This window comes from Sarcophilus harrisii, chromosome 1, assembly GCF_902635505.1.
Source record: "Sarcophilus harrisii chromosome 1, mSarHar1.11, whole genome shotgun sequence".
Taxonomy (NCBI): Eukaryota; Metazoa; Chordata; class Mammalia; order Dasyuromorphia; family Dasyuridae; genus Sarcophilus; species Sarcophilus harrisii.
In genome coordinates, this window is record NC_045426.1 from 685134356 (window position 1) to 685157692 (window position 23337).

A 23337-nucleotide genomic window follows, 5' to 3' on the forward strand; every position below is an offset into this window, starting at 1 on the left:
CACTAATACAGCGACGATAACTGGGACCGACGTGGCGTTTTCTGTGTCCCAAGCACACTTGTTACAGATGAGGAAACTGAGGCAGACAGGTTAAATGACTTGCCCAGAGTCACAGAGTTGGTAAATCCGGTGGGACTGGAACGCAGGCTTTCCCGATTCTGGGCTCCCAGCGCTCGCCACTGAGCCCTCTTGCTGCCTTTTTTTTTTTTTTTTTTTAAATGAATGAAGCTAAATGGGTCATGGAGAGCAGGGCAGGGGAAAGGGAGGATGACTGGCAAGGACCAAGCCGACTTGGAACTCACGCTGAAAGGAGGCAGGACCTCCTTTCTTCCAAGTATGACAGAAAAGGAGAATTTCCCCTGCACTTCCCTCATGGTGGCTGGTGGAGGCTGTGCCAGCGGAACGGCCTGGAGGGGGGTGGGGAGAAAGGGCCCGCCTGCTCTGGGAGAGGCTCCCAGCCATCTGCAGGAGGGGAGGGGACAGGCCCCTTGAAATACAGCACAAGGAGGCTGGGTGGTCCAGTGGATAGAGCACCAGACCTGGCATCAGTAAGACCTGAATTCCAATCCTGTACCTGCTAGCTGTGAGACCCTGGCTCATTACTTAACTTCCGCCTGCCTCAGTTTTTCTCTGTAAAATGAGCATAACAGCTCCTATCCCCGGGAGGCTCAAATGAGATATTTGTAAAGTGTTTTACAACCTCAAGGCACTAAGTCTATGCTAATTATTTGCAAACAGCATCACTGGGGGTGGAAGAAACGAGAGTCTGGGATCCCAGGTTTATCCAGCTGGGAGATCCCAGGGACCCCTCCCATTTTACAGATGAGGCAGCGGACACCTAGACAGGCTGAAGTACTTCGCCAGCACAGACTGTCCATTGATTTGGAGCCTCGGGGCCTCCCACTGGCATAAGAGATGAGGGACTGGAGACTGACCCAAGGACACAGAGGTCATTGTCAGAAGCAGGACCTCTGTGAGAACGGGCCAAGAGTTACAGAAGTGCCCCAGGGCTGCCACTTCCCTCAGCCCTGCTCCCCAAGCTTCATTACAGGGGAGGCTCATGGGAATGGGGGCAGCTGCTGCTGGCGCACCCCTCCTGACAGCTTCTCAGAGGGGCCACAAATTAGCGTCAGAAAGTCCAGGGGGGGAGGGGGTTGATCACAGACCTCAAGCTGGGAGGCTCTCAGGGGCCAGCTAGCCCAGCCCCCTCTTCTGCCAGGAGGATAATGTGCTACACTTAGAAGGGCAAAGGCCCGAATTTGAATTCTGCCTCTAATACCTCCTGTGACTGGGCAGGTCATTAAACCTCGGTCTGCCTTAATTTCCTCATCTGTAAACAATAATTATGGCACTTAACTCACAGGGTTGTGAAGACCAAATAAGTTTAAAATGGTTTGCAAATCTTAAAAATGCTACTTCCTTTTTTCTTTTGAACCTTTTAAAAATAATTTACAAGTATTTTCTCCCCCTCCCCACCAGTTGAGAAAGATAAAATCCTTGTAACAAATCTGCATAATCAAAAAAATTCCAGCGTTATCTATATCTATAAATACAACTTTCTTGTTTTTTGGTGAGAAAATTGGGGTTAAGTGACTTGCTCAGGGTCACTCAGCTAGGACGTGTCTGAGGTCAGATTTGAACTCAGGTCCCACTGACTTCAGGGCTGGTGCTCTATCCACTGCGTCACCTAGCTGTAACTGTGTGTTTCATTCTTGAATCCATCTCCTCTCTCCCAGGAGGTGGGTTGGTTATTATCACAGAGGAGGAAACTGAGACCCAGGGCATTTTAGGCGACTTGTCCAAGGTAACTGCTAATCACTATTTAAAAACACCAAGGCACAATGATTCATGAAGCCTGCAATTTGTAGTAATAACAGGTAGGCCCAGAGCAGTGAAAAATCATGGTTCTGGGAAGGTGCATTGGGCCAGTGAACTCTGTCCCCTTGGGATCTCCATGGCCTAGAGAACCTAGAGAATGTGGAGTTAGAAGAGTAGATGTGATGGGAGGGATGGACGGGCCCAGGCTAGGGACACTTTTCAGCTGGTAAATGGCAATACCAGAATCTGTACTCTGGAGTTTCTTGTCCCAAATGCAGCAGAATATGCTTTTTGCCTGGATGGTGAATAGGCAGATGTGTTGAAGAAGCTCCAAACCCACGAGGAACCTCCAGGCTTTAGCGACGTCCCAGCCTTCCTTTGGGCAGGCTAAGAGAAATAAGCTAGGCCCCCCATTGGGGCCATCGGGCCCCTTAGGTTTCTCGTCAGGATTTCGTGGCCTCTCCCGGTCCTGCTGGACTTGAGCAGAGATCGCATGAATTCAATCACTTCCATATTCTCTCGCTTCCTTTTCCAGGGATCATTCATGCTCGAGGATTGGTCCGGGAATGCCTGGCAGAGACCGAACGAAATGCAAGATCCTAGCCCCCCACTTCACTTCCAAAGTTTTCCATTTCTTTGTGAAGAAGAAAGAATAACACTTATTCCTCTGGTGACTTTCAAAACATTCATATCAATCCCTTATTTTGAATGGTCTAAAAGTTTGGGTTCTTTCCCCTTTTCTTGCTCCCATCCCCATCACAGTCTATAAGAGTAGAAGAAAAGGCAATTTTGCAGTTTGCATTATAAGTAGTTAGGAACAATCTAGGTCATTTTTTTTTTTTAAATTTTAAAAGCATCCAGTCCAAAAACTGCATGTAGAAAGTTCTGCTTACATTGCTGCCAACTATAGTTTACTGCCCTGCTAACCTGCCCCCATCTTTGATTTTCTTGCTTTGAGTACACTTAAAACCACCCAAGTTGTTGATTGTTGTTCTTTGCACCTTTTCCAGAATCTCCAATAACTCTTAAGGATTTTTTTTTCCATGAATCGGTGCCAACTGCATGTTCTGCCGGGCAGTTGGGGATCTTCCATTTAGGGCTATGTGAGACCCTGCTTTAAAAAATATTTTTTTTTTGGTGTGTGAGCATTTGCATGATTGTTCGTGCTTTGAGGTCAATTTAAAATGCATGAGTTATAAATACAAAGGACTGATCAGCCTACTAAAAAATTAAGAACCCAGATAGTTACTTTTCAGATGAAGACTGTAGATTTCAGGTCTTGAATTTGCTATAGAATGATTAAAAAAAAAATCTGGATAAATGACTAAAACTGTTACGTGCATCTTTGTATGTATTTATTACTTGATGTAATAAAGCTTATTTTCATTAACAATTTGTATCAAAATGTATGTAGGTTTGTTTTTATTCCGGGGATGTTGGATGAAACGACAAATTGCTGGGTAGCAGGACCAGACGCTCAGCAGTGTGTTGATTGTGTTATGATCATGTTTCAGAAGCCTTTTGGGCAGAGGTGGAAATAGATGCATTTATAGTGAGGGAATGAGGGAAATGTTGATTTGCATCAATTACAAAATGGGAGATGGAGTCTGTTTGGCAGAAAGGAGACTAAGATGCAGTGTCTCAGGCCGATGTCCTAAATAGGAATAGGGTTTGACCCTGAGAGGGGGCTTTCTCGGCTCCTTCCTACACGGGAGTTACGTAGACTGGAAAGCATAGGCTGGGGCAGAACAGAGAAGCAGTTCTACTGTCCTTCACTGTTTGGTAAGTTTAACGATTTTAGATGGTAGGGTTAGACAATTTTCCTGATTTTGTGTTGACACATTGTACAAACCCACCAAGCTCCCGCTAATTCTGAAAGTAAAATCAATGTAAGGATGACACCGACTAATGGTACGTGTGGCCTTGTGCATTAAGAGCATGGGGCAGCTAGGTGGTACAGTGGATGGAGCACCAACCCTGAAGTCAGGAGAACCTGAGTTCAAATCTGGTCTCAGACAACTTAACACTTCCTAGCTGTGTGATCCTGGGCAAATCACTTAACCCCAACTGCCTCAGCAAAAAAAAGACTGGTTCACAAATTAGTACCAACTGTGCCCAATGATTCTGACACATCCTGGATTTTCAAATTTTGGAGGGGATTTGGCAGGAATAATTGGTTCAAATTATCCCCACCTGTGCTGCTCGGACTTTCCATTTCCATAGCTGCTTCCTGTTGTCCCTTTAAGTTTCTTTCTCTTTCCCCCACCCTTGCCTCACTTGACAAGTATTTCCACATCCTTCATATTTGTTGTTCCTTGCGGCATGATAATATTCTATCCAGATACCATAAATTGTCTGGTCATTCTGCAACTGAGAGAAATTTCGATTCTAACAACTGTTTAAATAGCACTGCTATGAATATTTTGGTGTCCATAGCTTCCTTGAAAGTATACATTCAGTAGTGGGAATGCTGAGTTAAAGTGTTATAGGAACAATTTTGTAAAAATTTCTTACATAATTTCAAATTGCTTTTCAAAATGGTCCAAATCACAGCCCCATTTGCCTTGAGTTGTTCTGCCTTGTTTTTCCCACAATCCTGCCAACAGTGAATTTTCCCTTCTTTTACAATCTTTGCTGATTTGGGTGTGAGGTGGTAAGGTGGTGAATCTTAAAAAACAAACTTTAAATTTAGCTGCTCCAGGAAGAAATCAATTATGATCCAACCTCAGAAAATTATAATAGATTATTCAAAATATTATTCTGAGCACAATACCAATAAAAAAAAAAAAAAAGATTTCTATATATAAGGTAGAACAGAAAGGACTTGGCAAGTTAAGGTTTTTCATCCTGCCTTTCCTTCATTAGCTAAGAGTAAGTAAACTGGCAAGTGACACATTAGCTTTCAAAATCTATCTTTTCTCTGTATTTAACTTGGCATAACTGGTGACTCCTCTACATCCCAGAGATACCTTCCAGTTCATGATGAGGTCACCCTAACTGCCACCCACATGTGGCCCTGTCCGCCAGCTCAGGAGGCTTGGGAATCTGTCCACAAATGCTTCTTTGAAGCTGCTGCTGCGAGCGTGCTGTAAGGGGGTGGCTGCCATCAGGGTTCCTGGCCAAGCTACGTGCCAGTGACCCGGCTGATCCTGCCCTGCCCAGGGGGCATCACTCCTCCAAGCATGGGCGCTGTGGGCTTCGATTCCTTTAACATCAACTCCTTTAGCAGTCTCTTTTTCTCCAGGGTTTCCTTTGCTTTTTTTTTCTTTTCTCTCTTCCTTCTCTCTGCCTCCTTTTTAGCTTTATAAATGTGACTGTCTTCTCCTCTATAGAAGAGATCCACTTTCCCTTGAAGAATCTCTCTTGCGAGCTTTCGATTTTGATCAACCGATCTTGTCTGATGGCACTGGGAAAACAAGGGAATTTTGTTAAGCGCCTGTGACATGGCAGAGCGAGGAGGGCCCTCGGACATCATTGAGCCCAACCTCATCTGACAGGAGAGACTGAGGTCCGGGAGGGTCCTAGCTCTTGCCAGCCTGCCACAGAATCTGGTGAACTTCTTAACAGGCTGAGCTGGGGGTGGCTGAGACAGGCCAGGGCTCTGGGCTCTCCTGACACATCCCATCACCGGAGAATCTGGCCTGAGGCAAGGCACCTCACAGGTGGGAAAGACCCAGGCAGCCAAAGGGCCTCCTGTCTGCCATGAGTCACTCTGGGCGCTGCTTCCTGGGCTGTGGCCAAGGCAGGGATTTGGGCTGAGGAGCATGGGGAAGGCCTCAGGTCAGGGCTCATTTGGCTTCCTTAGTGGCCCTTCACATGGGACAGACTGCAGCGCCCTCTCGTGGCAGGCTGCGGGAACACCCCAGCCCTAGCAGCCTGGCCCCCTGGGGCAGCACCGCAAGCTAGGGGGGCTGGGCCAGGGCAGAGACCCCTCTTCTCAGGACCCCTTCTTACCTTGACCACGATGCCGGTCGGGATGTGCTTCAGCACCACACAATTATTCGTTTTGTTGGTTGCCTGGCCGCCAGGACCGTGCCCTTTCACAAACTGTTCTTCCAGATCCGTTTCATTCAGAGGAAGGAGGGCATGGGATTCCATCTTGCTTGCCACCTGGGGCCCAGAAGCTCCTGTCCTGGGGAATAAGAAGGCAGGCTTCTTCCACAGCCCCCATAGCCCGGTGCTCAATCTGCCCAGGGAGGCTGGAAGGGAGGTGAAGGCCAAGGTGTTCATAAAGGAATCTGCAAGAGAAGGGAGGAATGGGAACCCGTTGTGACAAGGTGCTCGAGCTGGCCTAAAACAAGTGCACATCCCCACAGTGAGCACAGGCCATTAGCTCCATCCTACAGATAAGGAGGCTGAGGTTGAGTCATCACCTAGGAAGTGACTGAGGCAGGATTTGAACTCAGCATTTCCTGACTCCAAGTCATGAGAAATCCACACACTATCCATATGAACAAATATCCTGGCTTAATAAGGATATTTACGTTTCTTTTTAAACAATTTTTTGGGAGAAATCTTTTCTACTTTATCTTCATTTCCAAATATTTCTTTCCTCTTCCCCCAAGGTCATTCCTTGTAACAAAGAACAGAGAAGAGAGGAAAAGGGGGAGGGGAGGGAGCAGCTGAACAAAAGTAATATTGAGATGAGTCTGAGAATAAATATATGCACTGTTCTTCCCTCAGGAAATGGGGCCAGTAAATGTCTGAGGCCAGGTGGATTTCCTGCCAGACCATCTGGACTTCCTAACTAGTCTTTATATCAGACTACTTGGCTTCCCTTTTGTTTTCAAAAAAATCATCCATTCCTTCAGAGGGTGATCAGATTTCTCCCGTGGGGAAGGGAAAAGTTGCTCTTTCAACAATGAGGTGATGCAGGGCAATTCCAGTCTGTCTGTTTCTACTTTCCTGCTTCCAGCTCAAGCCTTGCAGCCATCACTGAGGGGCATGATTACTCTACAGCAAAGCTTCTCCAACTGTGAGTCATGAGCCAATATGGAGATTGCAACATTAAAATTTGTTATCAGTAAACGTTTGATTTACATCCTTCTTATATGTGGAGCTCGAATAAAAATTTCTTGGGAAAAAAAAGGTTGTCAGTGAGTGGAAAAAGTTTAAGAAGCTCTACTTTCCTCGACACCGTTAACACCAACTGCTATCCAATGGTTGCTAATTGATAGCTAGACTTAGGATCCTGGGAATAGTAGCATACCCCAGACCAATGATCTGCTTATAAACAGCATTATAAATGGTCTTATAAATGGCATTAAAGATGCTAACTATTTACTTTGCCCTCAGTACCGCACCCTAAAGATCAATAGGCCTTGCTGACTTGTTGCAAAAACCTGTTAAATGTACCATCTCCTCTAGATTAGAATGTGAACTCCTAGAGAGGTAGGGCTTTCTTGTTGCTATTTCTATCCCTAGCATTCAACACTTTTTCATTCTTTTATTCATTCTCTGTTTCTATTCATATCACCTTTAGTTCCAAATATATCCCAGCCCATTGAACCATCCTTTGTAATAAAAAATTTAAGACGGTGAAAAACCAGTTCAGCAAAACAAATCCCTCACATCAACCCAGGGTGACAGTATCTGGCATGTTTTATACTCAGTCTATCTACTCAGGCTGTAAGGTCCTTGAGAGCAAGGGCTGCCTTTTGTTTCTTTTAGTATTCCCAATGCCCCACACAGGGTAAGTGCTAAATAAATGTTTAGTGCTTGATAGTCTTCACCTTTACAAAGATGGGAGACAGGTGCAGTTTTTTCCTTTCTTATCTGGAGCCAATTTGGTTATTATAATCGGCAGAACTCAGGTTTGGTGATTGTTTTTTTTTTTTTTTTTTTAAACTCCTATTTACAACAATAAATGATTAAATGGAAAGCCAACACAAGAGCTGTTGGGCTATTTTTTGGGCAGTGGTGAAGAGGTAAAGAGGATGGTTTTGGCAACAGTTTGAAGTTCATAGATATAGTCATCCCATAAACTATGCCCAAAGGCTATCAAACTCTCTGATCCAGCAGTCTCACTACTGGGTCTGTAACCCAGAGATCAGAAAAAAGGGAAAAGGACTCATATATGCCAAAATGTTTATGGCAGCCCTTTTTATAGTGGCAAGAAACTGGAAACTGAATAGATGCCCATCATTTGGGGAATGGCTAAATAAGTTATGGTATATAAAGGTAATGGAATATTATTGTTCTGTAAGAGATGACCAGCAGAATGATTTCAGAGAGGCCTGGAGAGACTTACATGAGCTGATGCTGAGTGAAGTGAGTAAAACCAAGAGAATACTGTACACAGCAACAGCAAGATTATGTGATGGTAGGCTGTAATGCACTTGGCTCTTTTCAACAATGAGGTGATGCAGGGCAATTCCAATAGTCTTGTAATAGAGAGAGCCAGAGGAAAGATTGTGGGGACTAAGTGTGGATCACAACATAGTATTTTCACCTTTTTGTTGTGGCTTGCTTGCTTGTTTTTTTCTTTCTCATTTTTTCCCTTTTTGATCTGATTTTTCTTGTGCAAAATGAAAAATGTGGAAACACATTTAGAAGAATTGTACATGTTTAATTTCTGCTGGATTACTTGCTGTTTAGGGGAGGGAGGGAGGAAGAAAAAATTTGGAACATACGGTTTTGCAGGGGTGATTGTTGAAAATTATCTTTGCCATGTATTTTGAAAAAAAAAAAAAAGCTACTATTATTAAAAACCAAACCAAACCAAACAAACAATCATCCCATAGCTCTCCCATGCTCACCAGAGGAAGGTAGTTCTGACAGGCTTAGGGTTTTCTCTCCCTATTTCCAGCTTTCCTTATCAGAATGGTGAACCTCCAAGAAGTCCTCTCCTAGTTTCAAGAAGTTCTCTCCTAATTCCTCCTCCTGGCGTAGAGATGACTCTGAGTCCTTGAAAACTGTGTCAGTGACACCTCCATAGTTCTGGACAGAGTGTGCTTCTAGCCACCGGGAGATTCCTGAAAACCAATAAGAGGCCACAGGTAAAAACAAGTGGTCCACGAGTCTCTTGGATACTTCCTTCTGTGGCTATGGCTACCCAGAAGCCCAAAGAAATGTCCAATGTCTCCTTAGTCCTATGCCCTCCCTCTTCTGCAGGGACAGTGCCCTCGGGAAATTACAGACTGAATGAAGCAGTAACTGGGCTGTCAGTCCCCTGGAGCTGGCCTTGTCCTAGGTAACCAAGTGTGGACTACTGCTGTGTGGTAATAATCTTGACATTCTTACTATCAATGTTAGAAGCCCAAAGTTGCAGCTTAATAGAAAAATAACTTTCAGGTTCTCTTTGGAGAAGCAAACGACAGAGTGTTTCTGGGCCTCCAAAGGTCACAAGAAAATTATTTCAGAGCACATTTGAATCTCATACTTGAAGACTCATGTCTATTAGGTGCCACAGTGCATAGAACACTGGGCCTGGAGTCAGAAAAACTGGAGTTTGAATGTTACCTCAGATACCTGCTAGCTGGGTGACCTTGAGCAAGTCACTTCACTCTGCCTCATTTGAAAAATGGGCTGGAGAAGGAAGTGGAAAACCACTCCAATATCTCTGCCAAGAAAACTCCAAATGGGAGTCCTGGAAATGACGAATCAATTACAACAGGATACCAGAAATTGTGCTAATCACTGGGGATACAAAGAAAGGCCAAAAAAAAAAAAAAAATGCATTCAGGGTTAGTCTCAAAAGGAAGAGGTGCAAACAACTACGTACAAATTATTGGGCATAGTCTCAGAAGGATGGTGTGTCTTAAGGAAAAGCCAGGAGGCCAGAGTCACCGGACTGAAGATTATATGCTAGGGAAGAAGACAGGAAAGGGAGGAAAGGGCTGATAGCAGGGAGCCACTGAAAATTATTGAGGGAGAGAGGAAAGATGCTCAATCATGCTTTAAGACAAATTGGAGTGGGAACAGACTTGAGGCAGGGAGACCAATCAGGAGGCTTCTAGGAAGTGATGAGGGCTTGCACCCAGGTAGATACACCGTCTGTCACAAGACAAAGAGGGCCATCTGATGGAAACTAGGGGACTTCACAACTGATCGGCTATGGGGGGGGGTGTGAAAGGTGGTGAGCCTGCAGGACTCAGAAAATGGTGGCACCCTCAAAGTAACAGGGAAGTCAGGTCAGTATAACTCAAAGTCTGAAGGAACTTGCAGTGTATGTGCCACACTGGGCTGCTGAAGGTAAGGATGAATATCCAAATTAAATGAAGGCAGCCTTTTATACTTAGTGACTATGGGGAAAAATGGGCAAAGAGAGGGGATGGTGGAAACCTACATAAAACATTAAACATCAGCTACTATCATAAGGATCAGCTGAACTGAAGACTCATGGAATCAATAGGAGCAGAGCTGGAAGAGATCCCTGAAGTCACCTGGTCCAATTCTCCTTTTCCAGATGAGGGATTTCCTCTGGGATCCAGGTAAGCAGGGGTGGGAGCAAGAAACAAATGAGGTCAAAGGTTTGTGGATTTTGAAGCCTTATGTCTACCTTCATGAACATTTTTCCTTCAGAGTTGAGAGGTGCTAGACCCATCCCGTCACAATATTGGAATTAGTTATTGTAACAATAAACAACTGATGGCTGAAAATGGGAATCATCAGACTTTGTTCAATCAAATCACTGACTTGAGCTGTGATCAAAATCGGTATTAAATTAGGACAGAAATAAGGAAATAGGGCAACAGTTAAGGCAACTCTGACCTTAACCATGAAACAAAATGTTGATACCCAAATCTGGGAACTGGATAAAAGAATAGACATTGTTTTCCTACCATTCCCAAAGGAGTATAACTGATATAAATGAGTTATCATGCTGAAGAGACCCCAAAAGCCTAGACACCACCTTATCTAGCAAAGGTGATCTCCTGACAAGCAAAGATACATGCCAGTCACCATCAACTTCACTTCTAGGGAGGATGATGTTAGAAGATTATGAAGCATTACTTCATAAAATACTGAGTATGGTGCAGAGAATAACATGGTAAAGTCAGCCAGTCAATTCAGATGATCCACTATTCAGATTATCTGAATATATTCAGATTCATTCACTTTTTTTTCTTGAGAGTTTTTCTTTCTTTGGGGAGTGGGAGAAATCTGTTTTCTTTCACAACATGACTTTTATGGAAATGTTTTTATATAACTTCATATGTGCTTCCTTAATGGGGGCTGGGAGTGGGATAAGGAGAAAATCTTGAACTCAAAAGTTTTAAAAACAAATGTAAAAAAGTTTGTTTTAAATGTAACTGGGGAAAAAAATGTTAAATAAATAAATAAAACCCCCAAATAAGTAAAAACCTAAATCAAAAGCTTTTCTCTTAATATTTTCCCAGGATCCTACATGGCCCTGTTACATGGAATAACGTTAATAACTGATGTTTACATAATGCTTTAAAACTGGCAAAGCACTTTATGTACATTATCTTATTCTTGCTTCATAATAATCCTATGGGGTAGACATGATACCATACTTAGTAGGTGATGAAATGGATAGAATAATGGGCCTAGAGTCAAGAATACATGAGCTCAGATTTAGCCTTGGATGCTTACTAGCTATGTGGCTCTAGATAAGTCACTTAACCTTTCTACTTGCCTCAGATTCCTCAACTACAAAATGGGGGAGATAGCATCTACCTTGCAGGATTACCGTAGAATCAAATTATATACTATCTGTCAAGCACTTAGCACAGTGACTAGCATGCAGTAGGTTCTATATAAATGTTTTGGGTTTTTTTGTTAGGAAAATGATAAATGTTGGAGAAAACATGGGAAAATCAAAACACTGCTGCATTGCTGAACTGATCTAACCTTTTTGGAGAGCAATTTGGAACTGTGTCCAAAGAGCAGTCAAACTGTGCATACCCTCTGAACTCAGCAATACCACCACTAGTTCTGTATTCCAAAGACATTATTAAAAAGGGAAGAGGGCCCATTTATAGCAGCTCTCTTTACAGTAGCAAAGAACTGGAATTTGAGGGGATGCCCATCAATTCAAGATTGGCCAAACAAGTTGCAGTATATGAATGTAATGGAATATTATTGTTCTATATAATGAGCAGGTGGATTTCAGAAAAGCCTGGACTGACTGACATGAAGTGATGCAGAATAAAGTGAGCAGAACCATAAGAACAATAAATATAGTAACAGCAACATTATGCGGATGATCAACTATGAGAGACAACTTCTCAGCAAAAAAAATGACCTAAGACACTTCCAAAAGACTCATGAGGGAAAATGTTATCCACATCCTGAGAAAGAATTATGGAGTCTGGATGTAGCTCAAAGCATACTATTTTCACTTTTTATTTTTTTTCTCATGTTTTCCTTTTTATTCCGTTTCTTCTTTCACAACATGATATGGAAATATATTTTAAAAATAAAAAATAAGTAAAATGCTTTCCTTCTTCCAAAAAACTGAAATTGTGCACCACACAAGGGACAAAGGCCTGAAACATATTAATAACAAAGAATTGGGAAGAAGGGACCTGAATTCATCCATCAAAAAGATGTAAAAGGATTTGAATTGCTCAAGTACTGAGAACCAGAGACAGCCACCTTGCTCCACTGGTAACCACACACTATCAAGAGATCCAGAAGATAGCCCTCAGCATGCTGGTCACCTGCTTCTATGGAGGTTTTATAAGAAGTCGTGAACAAATGTGGTCCAGGATAAGGATGTGCATTACTAGGAGGGGTTACTCATGGGTCGATGAAATCACTGACACACTGAAATAGTGAAATGGCGGGGAAGATAAGAGTGTAGAATATCTTGGGTCTGCTTACCTGGCACCCACAGAATGGACTTGTTCTCAAAATCTATCTTCCCCCTGCTATTATTAGGAACCCTCTCGCAGTGTATGAAGAAAATAGGTTGTTCCCAAGGGCCTTTTTTGTGAAATATGGGATAGTTGTAGGTAATGGGTAGAGAAGTTTTATTTTCAAATACAAGTAGTAAAAGATCTCCCTCACTGTTTCTTCTCAGTAGTATATCACGACCCACCATTTTTACAGACGTGTTTTTAATGTGATGTCAAGCTGCTAAATAATAGCTCTTAAAAATGCAGTAGGGAGTCATGACTTGTATAGAATTATAAGGATAGGATTAAAAAACATTCTGGTACAATCGTAAGAGTACTAGATTTGGAGTCAAAAAATCTGGGTTCAAATAATGCCTCTTTAACTTAAATCTGTGATCTTGAATCCCTTAATGTCCCTGGACCTCAATCTCCTCATTTATAAAATAACAAAGTTGGACTTGAGCTCTAAGTCCTTTATGGCTCTAAATCTATGAGTTCTTTATGCGTAACAGCTTGGAATGGTTCATGTCATTTCATTTCCTTCTCGAGGATACAGTCTTCCCAGAATGAGCCAAGGGAAGACAGGAATCAATTAAAAAAAGAACCAGAACACCACTGGTGAAATCGAGAAGGTGGTGGAGATTGTAAAAGCAGATTTGTGAGAGGTCAGCCCAACTCTCTATATACAACCAAGATCTCCTGCTTGGATTAAAGATTAAAAGCAGATAATATTTACATTCATGGGGTGTAACTACTCACACTAAAAAAACAATCTAAAAACCATGCATAAGCCCAGTTATAATGTGCACAGTGGGTACAGATGTAGCTACAGGGTCAGGAAAACCGAGGCTTAATTCCTGGTTCTGACATATATGTATATGAACAAAAGCAAGGTACTTAACCTTTCCCAGACCTACGCCACACCTCCTTAGCCTAGATGTCATAGAAGAGTTGTTGATCTGAACTGAGAGGGAGTTCTAGCCCAAAACCTGACATGTGTATTGGTAGGTTAAGTCTTTCCATTTGTATTCATTGGGCAGGTGCTGCTGGTAGACAGTGAGCAGGACTGTACTATAAGGCAATGCTTTTAAGATTCAGACTATTTCTGCTGCTGCAAAAGCACATCTCCATGATGTTTTCTCTCGCTGAGATACCAAAAATGCACAGCAGGACATTACCAACAATCAGAATCTCTATTTTCCTTCAAAATTCCCTCAAGTGCTAGCTTCCACAATAAGCCTTTCCTGATTTCCCCTAGCGCCCTCTTCCCAAACTGTTTTGCACTTTGGCTATATTTATGTATAGTTACTCCCCTAATGAAATGTAAGCTTAATGAGGTCAGTAATTGTTTCATGTGTTTTTAAGACCTGGAACATGCTTATTGCTTTACCCTTGGGATATCTGGCAGAAGCTATTAGGTGGTCTTGTCATAGATATCTCCCTACTTCAAGCATCCTCCATTGCTGCCCAAGAGATTTTCCTAAATACAGGTCTGACCACGTCCCACAATCTATAAACTCCAGTGACTCCCTATTACCTCCTGTAAAAGTATAAAATATAAAGCCTCATTTGGCTGTCAACATTCTTCACGTCTTGGCCCTTCTTCCCCTCTTTCAAGTCTAATTCTATTTATGATGATGGTACTGGCCTTCTGGCAGGTCCTTTCAGCAGACACTCCATCTTTGTAACAATGCTGTGGCTTTTCATAAGCTTGGGTTGCTCTCCTAACTTCCACCTCTTCGTTCGCTTGAAGAGTCAGTTTAAAACCCTACTTTCTGCAAGAGATCTTTCCTACTCCTCTTTTTCCCTCTGTCCCCTCGTACCTTTCCTCTGGCATCACCTCCCATTCACACTACGTATATCTTTTCTGCTTGTGATTGCTTGCATATCACGTTCTCATGAGAGAGAACAGACTTGTGAGAGCTCAGTCCAACTCTTATGTACAACTAAGACTCCCCTGCAGATTAAAGATTAAAAACAGCTAATATTTATGTTGTTCATGGGGGTCTAATTGCCCACACCAAAAAAACAAAAGTCTAAAAACCCCGCATAAGCCCATTTATGAATATGCACAGTGGGTTCAAAAGCAAAGTACTTAACCTTTCCCAGGCCCAAGCCACCTCCTTAGCCTGAATGTCACAAAAAAGTTGCTGATCTGACCTGAGAGGGAGTTCCAAGCCAAAACTTGACATGTCTCCCTCATGAGAACTGAAAGTCCTTGAGGGACAGGGACTGAGTTTTGTTTTTTCTCACAGTGTCTGGCACATAGTGTCTTGATTAACAACTTAAAAACATGCAGATCTATTAAAGATTTTCTTTGAAATATATTTGATATTTATATTTATTTGATAATTAACATCCTTCAATATGAAACCACATAAGATAATTCTTTTAATAACAAGTATATCTAATTACATTTACTGGTATAAGTCAGAAATTATTCTGAAGACATCAATAATTGCTTGATGATTGACTCAATGATTTGCTGCTGAATAGTATAAACCACCGTTAACAACATGGGTTGGCCATCATATGTCAAAAGTGAGGGATAAAAGATGGACACGTTTTAAAAAGGAAGGCCCCTAGCATATTGCGTGGATTCTCTATAGAGAATCAGTCAATTAACAAAAATTTATTGCCTAGTATGTACCAGGCACTGTAATAAGGACTGAGAACTGCAACTAGATAAGAAAGGTGGGAACTCAAAATAAACAATGTTAAAAAAATTTTTTAAAATGTAATTGGGGAAAAATATAAAATTTTAAAAAGGAGGAAAAAAACAAGTAGAGGTTTTAACATACAAAAATCAAATCATGCTAGACATGTCTAGAATGCAAAGGCATTTATAAATGGAGGCAAGAGATGGAATGCTATGTACAGGGTATAGTAAATGAGAGACCAGGCTGACTGGAATAAAGAGAATGTGATAGCACGTGATGTTATAGGTCTGTAAAAAAAGTGCTAGAGGAAGAGCAGAAAGGGCTTTAAAAGTCTAAAAGAGAAATTTGTATTTTAGTTTAAAATTTCTGGAGCAGAAAAATGGCATGGACAGACTGATATGTGAAATACAATAGTATTTATTTTATTTATCATATTTGATCATTAGGACCAGTGAGAAAAAAGTAAAAATGAAAAACACTCACAAATTTTAATAAATTCATTCCAGAAAAAAAAGTGGATTCATTCATAGTGGAACTAGTGGTGGGAGAACTTCCAGGCCTACAGATTCATTCAAGTTCTGAAATATATTTGATTAACTCATTCCTCAGGATGAAAACACATAAGGCAATTATTTTAATAACAAATATATGTGATTACATTTACTGCTATATGTGAGACTAATTGCTCTAAAGACATCAAGCAAGTGCCTGGGTTTGGAAAACCACAAATGTAGCCAACCGTTTGTTAGATACCATCTGGACTAATGCCGTGGGGTTCTCAGTTGAACTATTACATCCACAATTTATAAATGGCTCCACTTCCAATCTGAAATCTCCATTCTGTTTGGGTTCATGGCAACTGATATTGAACCCATTCTCTGAGCATGACTTTAACAAACTCATATGGCAAGCAAAATAGCATCATCAAGATGGATGATTACTTCTGGATCCTTGAGCTTCCCCATCCTCTAGAATTTTAGTTCAAGTTCTGAACATCAACACTCACTGATTGGAGATCATTTCTCCTCTGTGTCCAGTGCTGGGAAGGAAGAAGAAATTAGAAACATGAAGGGATGCATCCATTGCTTCCTTGACAAATATATATATATATATATATATATGTTTTCTAAATGTCTGCTCATTTATAGTGTTCTAATGCCATCTCAACACTGCATTAAAGTCTTCCCACATCTTGTGAGTAGGACACATTGGATAGAATACTGGATTTGGGAGCCTGGAAGGTTAAAATCCTGCCTCTTAGAGATACTTAGCTACAAGTCACTTCACCTGAATCATTTCTCATCTGTAAAATGGGGATGATACAGATAGCACTTATAATCTTACAGGATTGTTATAAAGCTAAAATGAGAGGATTGTAAAGCATTTTGCAAACTCTAAAGTGCTATGAAATGTCTATTAATAATGATGATGATGTTATGCTAGCAGGGCACAAGTTTTGGCAGATTTTACCAAAATGAAGGGTATTAAGTACAGTAGTGAGTGGTTTTTTGGCCACAACCAGCAATCAAAACTATTAGGTAGGTCATGGAAGGGCTGCCCCTTTATTGATGGAGTGAGTTTTTATAATGATAAAACCAAGAAGGCTTTGAATATTTTAAGTGCCAATGCTGCTTCTCTATGGGAAAGGAGGTGGGTCAGCTGATAACAGTTCAATTAGCCCTAGCATAGTGCTGATATCCAGGAAATATTCAAGGACCAAGAAGACCTTCAGCTTGTTGGGCAGATTTTCTATGCAGGGCCTATTTAAGGTCTTTGATAAAAATCACATAAAATAAAAGGCTATGGATGGATTACATCTGCACTTGGAAGGGAGTCCCTGCATTGATTATATAATGAATTCAAAGCACAGAGGTATACCAAATACTATTATCATTTTGTGTGGCTATTACAATGGTCAAACCTGTTTTTTTTTTTGAGTTGGGCTAACCCATGGGATGCTAATTAGGGCATTTGAGGAAGTAATTCCATGCCTCTGAGAAGATCTTTGAGGCAAAGTATATTCCAGTTACAGCCAAATGAAAATGATGATTCACTAAACTGACTGAAGCTTTTCATGAGCTGTTAAGCTAAATGAAAAAGGGACATCATGATGCCCTGGATCAAGTAGCCAGTGAAGTATTGTGGGTAGTATCAGCATTGCCATTTTCTTGTAACTTTCACAAGAACAGAGTCCACTTTAAACACGCCAAGATAGATTAGATTGGGTTCTCTCATGTTAGAAGAATGCTGGAAACCTCTCCTTTTCTTATCCAGCTTTCCCTCATTTCCCTACCCCCCTCTCGCCCAGCATATTCTGTACCACCTTCTCCAAATATTCCTGGTGGAACAAGCTTTCTTTGTGCAAACTGCTTGTCTCTGATCAAGGCTGGATGTGAAACACAGAACTATTGATTTTTCTACAGCTTCTCTTCCGGCCCCTTAGCAAATCTGAGCAACATAGGACAGTGAAGAGTCTAGGGCACTAACAAAGAGGGGAAACAACTCTGAAACAAGGCTGGGAACCTGCCAGACAAAGGAGGAGCCCAGAGGGATGTTATCAGCTGCTCACTAGACTAGCCCACTGTGTTTCTTCTTCCATCCTCCACCTTTTTGTCCCGGTTCAGTGCATTCAGCTGCCCTGGAAAGACTCCCACCCAACTGGAGTTCGGGAAGGTCCCTGGTATTCACTGACTGGTTGCTCTATTTGGCAGCAAATTCCAGGAGCCAATCAGACTCTTGTAGGCCCTCCCAGCATCTTCTGGCGCTCTGGCCTGACTCCAAAGGCTGCTAAAAATGACCAACACGCCCACGGCTCCACTTCCCCAAGCTAAAAAGAAGGATCCTGATTGGATCTTGGTTTTTGTGACACTTACAGAGGGAGCCCAGAATCTTTAGGGAACAATAAAATCAGCTCAAATTTCTGTTTCTAGTGACATTTAAAAAGGAAAAAAGGAAAAAAATTAAATTAAAAAAAAAAAGCTTCACTAAGAGGAAATCAACACCCATGGTAGCTCTGACCCATTTCCTATATTCTGGATGGTTCACTAAGGTGAAGCAGCCTTAGTAGAGGGCTGGTTCTCTACTTGATTTTTTCTCTTAAATTCTCTTCCTACCCCCCTCTATCTATGAATTCTTCTGCAGAAAACCGCTGCCTTCGATCTAGATTTAAACCTCATATTTTTCAGAAAGTCTTGACAGAATTTGCCACTTTTTAACCTTGCTTGGGCCTTTTAACAATTTTGGATCTATGATAAAGAATGTTAGTTTTATTTCTCATGTTTGCAGGCTGAAACTGATCCATTTATTATGCTTATCTGCAAGGCCCTTGACAAAAAGCATCACCTCAGCATGACATCATTCACTAAAGAAATTATTATTTGTTAGGGAAAAAGTCATTCTTGAGCCGCCACCAAGGATTAAACTGATGTCTCTAACTTAGAACTGTGGTTCAGGGGTAAGGCAGTTTGGATGGATGATGTGTTTGAATTGGTGATGGAATTCACTGCCTCTGAGCCCTGGGTCAGGTACACAGGTAAGCAATCTTCTGTTTGATTTCAGTGTTTTTGAAAGGCAGAAAACTACATAGGGTTGGAAGATGCTGGTCTCTGAGTTCCTTATTATCTCTAGAGGCTAAGCCAAACTAGTCTATTGGGCATTTAAAGCTTTTTATAAGTTGTAGAGAACCACAGATATTGGGGAACTCAGAAAAGTATCCTTGAAGCAAAGATACCTATAGCAGGGTGTTAACTCTGATTAATGAGATGATCATTCTCTAGTTCACATAGTTAGTGTGGTGATATAATGGTTCTCTAGTTAGCACATACTTAGTGTGCCATAATGATGTAATCATACTAAGGTATTTAGGGGCTGAGAGGACTGGACATAGAGGCATTCCATCTTTGACCATCCTCCTGGGGGCTCTCCTGCCTCCTGCACTCCACTAAGAGCAAGGCTGGTCCCTAGATCCTCCAGAGAACGAGTCCAGACATTACAAATAAGCTTGCTCCAACCTAGCTTGGCTGCCTCATCACACACATTGGTGTACTCTTAAGTCCAGCCTACTTGGCTGCTGGTTCTTCCTCACACAGGCTACTTCATCTCCTTCTTGAAAAGTACTCACCACCTGTCTTTCAGAATCCCTGGTAGCTTCAGAACTTAGTTTAAGCTCTATCTTCTAGCAGAGGCTCTTCTTGATCTACCCAGTTACTAGGAACTCTTCCCTAAATTACTCTGCATTTTGTGCATGAAAGACAATGCTGCCTAATGGACAGAGCTACCTTAAAGACCTAATTCAAGCTCTGCTCTGACACATGCTGCTAAGTGAGCGCTCTCATCTGCCTCTAGGAAACTCTAGAAGACTGTTAGTTATAGAGAAGATGCCATCCACCAACACTGGAAGTCAGAGTCAGTTACTTAAGGTCCATAACCAGAACCAGATTAAATGTAATCGAGAATTATTTAACAAGTAATTGAAAATACAACAAGTAACAAAAGAGATAAAAATCAATCAACATAGAGAATGTTAACTCATAGTATTTTAAGTCAGCATCTCCTTAAAGTTTGATACTACCGCCCTAGAGCAATCAAATTACAGATCCAGTCTCTATTCCCTATCCTATATTTATAAGCACAATACCAGGATATAAAGTTTGATTTTTGTTTCTTCAGAAACTAGCATTGGGCCTGACACATAGTTAATAGGTACTTAATAAATGCTTACTGAATGAGTACATTTCATTACCATTAGAGTCACTTTAGAAAGGCAAAACATCTTGTGGCAGCCCTTTTTGTAATGGCTAGAAACTGGAAATTGAATGGATGGCCATCAATTGGAGAATAGTTGGTAAATTGTGGTATATGAATGTTATGGAATATTATTGTTCTGTAAGAAATGACCAGCAAGGGGAATACAGAGAGGCCTGGAGAGACTTACATGAACTGATGCTGAGTGAAATGAGCAGAACCTGGAGATTATTATACATTTCAACAACAATACTGTATGAGGATTTATTCTGATGGAAGTGGATATCTTCGACAAAGAGAAGATCTAATTCGGTTTCAATTGATCAATGATGGATAAAATCAGCTACACCCAGAGAAGGAACACTGGGAAATGAATTTGGACTATTTGCATTTTTGTTTTTCTTCCCAGGTTATTTTTACCTTCTGAATCCAATTCTTCTTGTGCAACAAGAGAACTGTACGGATGTGTACACATACACTGTATTTAAGATATACTTTAACATGTTTAACATGTATGAGACTGCCTGCCATTTAGGGAAGGGGGTGGAGTGAAGGGAAAAGTTGGAACAGAAGTGAGTGCAAGGGACAATGTTGAAAAATTACCCATGCATATGTTCTGTCAATAAAAAGCTATAATAATTGAAAAAAAAAAGGCAAAACTTCATACTTTCTTTCAATTTCCAACTTTTGGTAAAAATGTCCCACCTTTGGGGAAAGAAACTCATCCAATACAGAAAGAATGGGCATTTTTGTTGAAATTAAGTGGGTCACAGAAACATAGTGTCTTCACTGAGGGACAGGGATTGGAACTGTGATGTCACTGACACACAAAACTCCAGGGTGAGGAAACTCTTACTACCAAGGTAGGTCAATATCTTCTTTGCAATGCACAGGTTTATTAGAGAATTGCCTGCAGCTCTGAGAAGAGTCACAAAGTATTTGTCAGAGATTAATCAATCAAATAAATATTTATCAAGTGCCTATCCTGCCAAGTACTGTGTAGATTAGGCTTGAGTTTAGGTCTTCATTTTGCACGTAGTGGGCACCAAGTAAATCTACTGACTTCAACTGCAAATAAAATACTAAGGATAAAAGTTTTACTTAAGACATTTAATAGCTTCCACTAAGTACCAGGTTGTTTTTCTTATGGGAGGCTCTAGGATTTATTGGGATTCTGCAGAAATTTGTACAAGAATTTAGGACCAAAATAATTACAAGTAGCACACATGTAAGACTTATAAAGCATTTTTTCCACAATAATCTTAAAAGGTAAGTAGCTTAAACCTTATAATTTTTTAATAGATGAGGAAACTGAAGGCACCAAGAAGTAAAACAGTTATCCCATAATTCAGCAGCTGTTAAGGGTGGGAGCTAAGGCTTGAACTAAGGGTTTCTAACTCCAGATCTGGTAGACATTTCACTCAAACACAGTGCCTTGTGTAATGTACACAGTCAGAAATGTTGCTAAGAAAAGCTCAAGAGATTATAATAGGGTCAAATCAAGTAAGGAACAATAAATGTCTGTAGAAAATATAGAGGGAAAGGTTGATAATAGAAAAAAAGTCAAAACATTTATTTAAAGTTCAGGTAAATTTTAAAATTTAATCAAATGACAAGTGAAGACAGACAAAGTAAGATCACCACTGCATTATTGTGCTAGACTGAGAGAACTTCAGTAATCAGGTTGGATGAATAAGTTATTCATATTTAATAAAACCAACGTTGGTGCAATGAGCAAATTTCTTTCCACTAACTATGGGATTATTTCTTAAAATGACCACTACTCACTGCAATAGGAAGATTTACAATGTCTTCCTTGATGCTACTGAAGGCATAAAGACTAGCTCTGATTTCATGGTTGATACAATAGGCATCTGCTACTTCTAATTCTGAGAGCTGTGTAGAACAGGGGAGTCATATTCAAATGGAACTGGATTAATTTCAAATAGAAAATAAACTACATAGGGATCCCTAAGTTACATACTGATTTCAAAAACCTTATTAACAATATCTGTGTTTTATTGTATCTATATTTTTGTTAAATATTTTCCAACTTTATTTGAAACCAGACTTGGGAGTGTTTTAGGCTACATGTGTCTGGGCTGATATGTTTGACACCTTTGAAGGGATCTGCTCCAAATCTGAGAAAGGTAGAAATTGAACTCAATCCTGCTGGCAATGAGGCTGGTTCTTTATGCACTAGGATATAATGCTTCTTATGCTCCAATAAGCTTAAAAAAACAAAACAACAACAAAAACCCCTAATATATTAGTGAAGGAGAACTGGCAGGTAAAGCAGTGTTGCAGTATTAAGAGGAAATGAAATGACCAGCTGATGGCACCAAAAGCCAGCTTACAGGAGGGACTGATGCTCAGTACTCCATTCTTAGATATTCTTTTCATCACTTCCTACAAAGCTGCATTTAAAATAACCATCTTGGCTCTTCCAAATCGAGGCAGTCCTATAAAAGAACAGCCATACTGCAAATAGCCTCTGCAGCTAGCTCACTTATAGCTGAGGCCCATCAGTATCACTGTATAGTCATGCAGAGGATTCTGATTTTTCAAATCAAAAAACTCAAAAAAAATTTTTTGCTGAGAATTTTTGTTCCAAACGGTGAAAAACACAAAGGCTTAAGCTAACTAGGAAATAGAGAAGAGTTATTTAAAATTTAAATGGATAAAAAGGAAATTGAAGTACTGTAACTCTGGCCTGAAATTCAAGGCTTCTAACTTTAGTCTTACAAGGTAGAAAGAAAAAGAACAACAATTTTTACAAAATTCCCCCTTCTAGAAAATAATCTACTTTTAAAATCTAGGCAGAAAGCTTGGATGTTTTTGAATTCTAAAGATGATGCAATTGTCCTATTTGCAAGCACTATAGTGATCTTGTCCTATTTAAAGCATCTAACAGGAGCCTTGTGACATATTGACTCAAGTATAAGAACCAACTAAAGTTCTTCTATAAATACTCTTTTGAAAGTCTTATAAATACTAAAATCCTTTACACTTCTCACACCATCTTTCTTCTGAAGATCTCAATGCACTTTTTATATCTCTTCTCTCATTTCCTCATATAAAAACAGAAACTGAGATACAGCCATTATGGAATCTAGTTTTTTTTTTTTTTTAACCTAAATTAATTCTTTTTGAAGGATCCAGGGCTAATTAGTGCTTAATTTCTCATATAATTCTAAAATTATTAAATTACCCCTTAATTATCAAATCTAATGCTCTTTTCTTAATTAATCCTTTCTTTCTGCAGCCCTTGACACTATTAATCATCACCTTTTCCTTGAACTTTCTTCTAA

At 40.7% G+C, this 23337-nt stretch overlaps 2 protein-coding genes across 5 annotated transcripts in view; one reads left to right on the plus strand and one right to left on the minus strand.

Moving 5' to 3' along the window:
• CDK2AP1 (cyclin dependent kinase 2 associated protein 1) overlaps window positions 1–3211 on the plus strand; it is a 19871-nt gene extending 16660 nt beyond the window's left edge. For both annotated transcript variants that reach the window (XM_031948471.1, XM_031948472.1), the window contains exon 4: window positions 2354–3211. In XM_031948471.1, coding sequence (XP_031804331.1) covers window positions 2354–2421 — 68 coding nt within the window. In that variant the 3' untranslated portion in view covers window positions 2422–3211. The remainder of the gene's footprint in view (window positions 1–2353) is intronic.
• The window catches only part of C1H12orf65 (chromosome 1 C12orf65 homolog), a 27021-nt gene continuing 6554 nt past the window's right edge, over window positions 2871–23337 (minus strand). For all 3 annotated transcript variants that reach the window (XM_031948469.1, XM_012542468.3, XM_003761076.4), the window contains exons 2-4: window positions 8577–8792; window positions 5773–6056; window positions 2871–5224 (exon numbers count right to left, since the gene is read on the minus strand). In XM_031948469.1, coding sequence (XP_031804329.1) covers window positions 4943–5224; window positions 5773–6048 — 558 coding nt within the window. In that variant the 5' untranslated portion in view covers window positions 6049–6056; window positions 8577–8792 and the 3' untranslated portion in view covers window positions 2871–4942. The remainder of the gene's footprint in view (window positions 5225–5772; window positions 6057–8576; window positions 8793–23337) is intronic.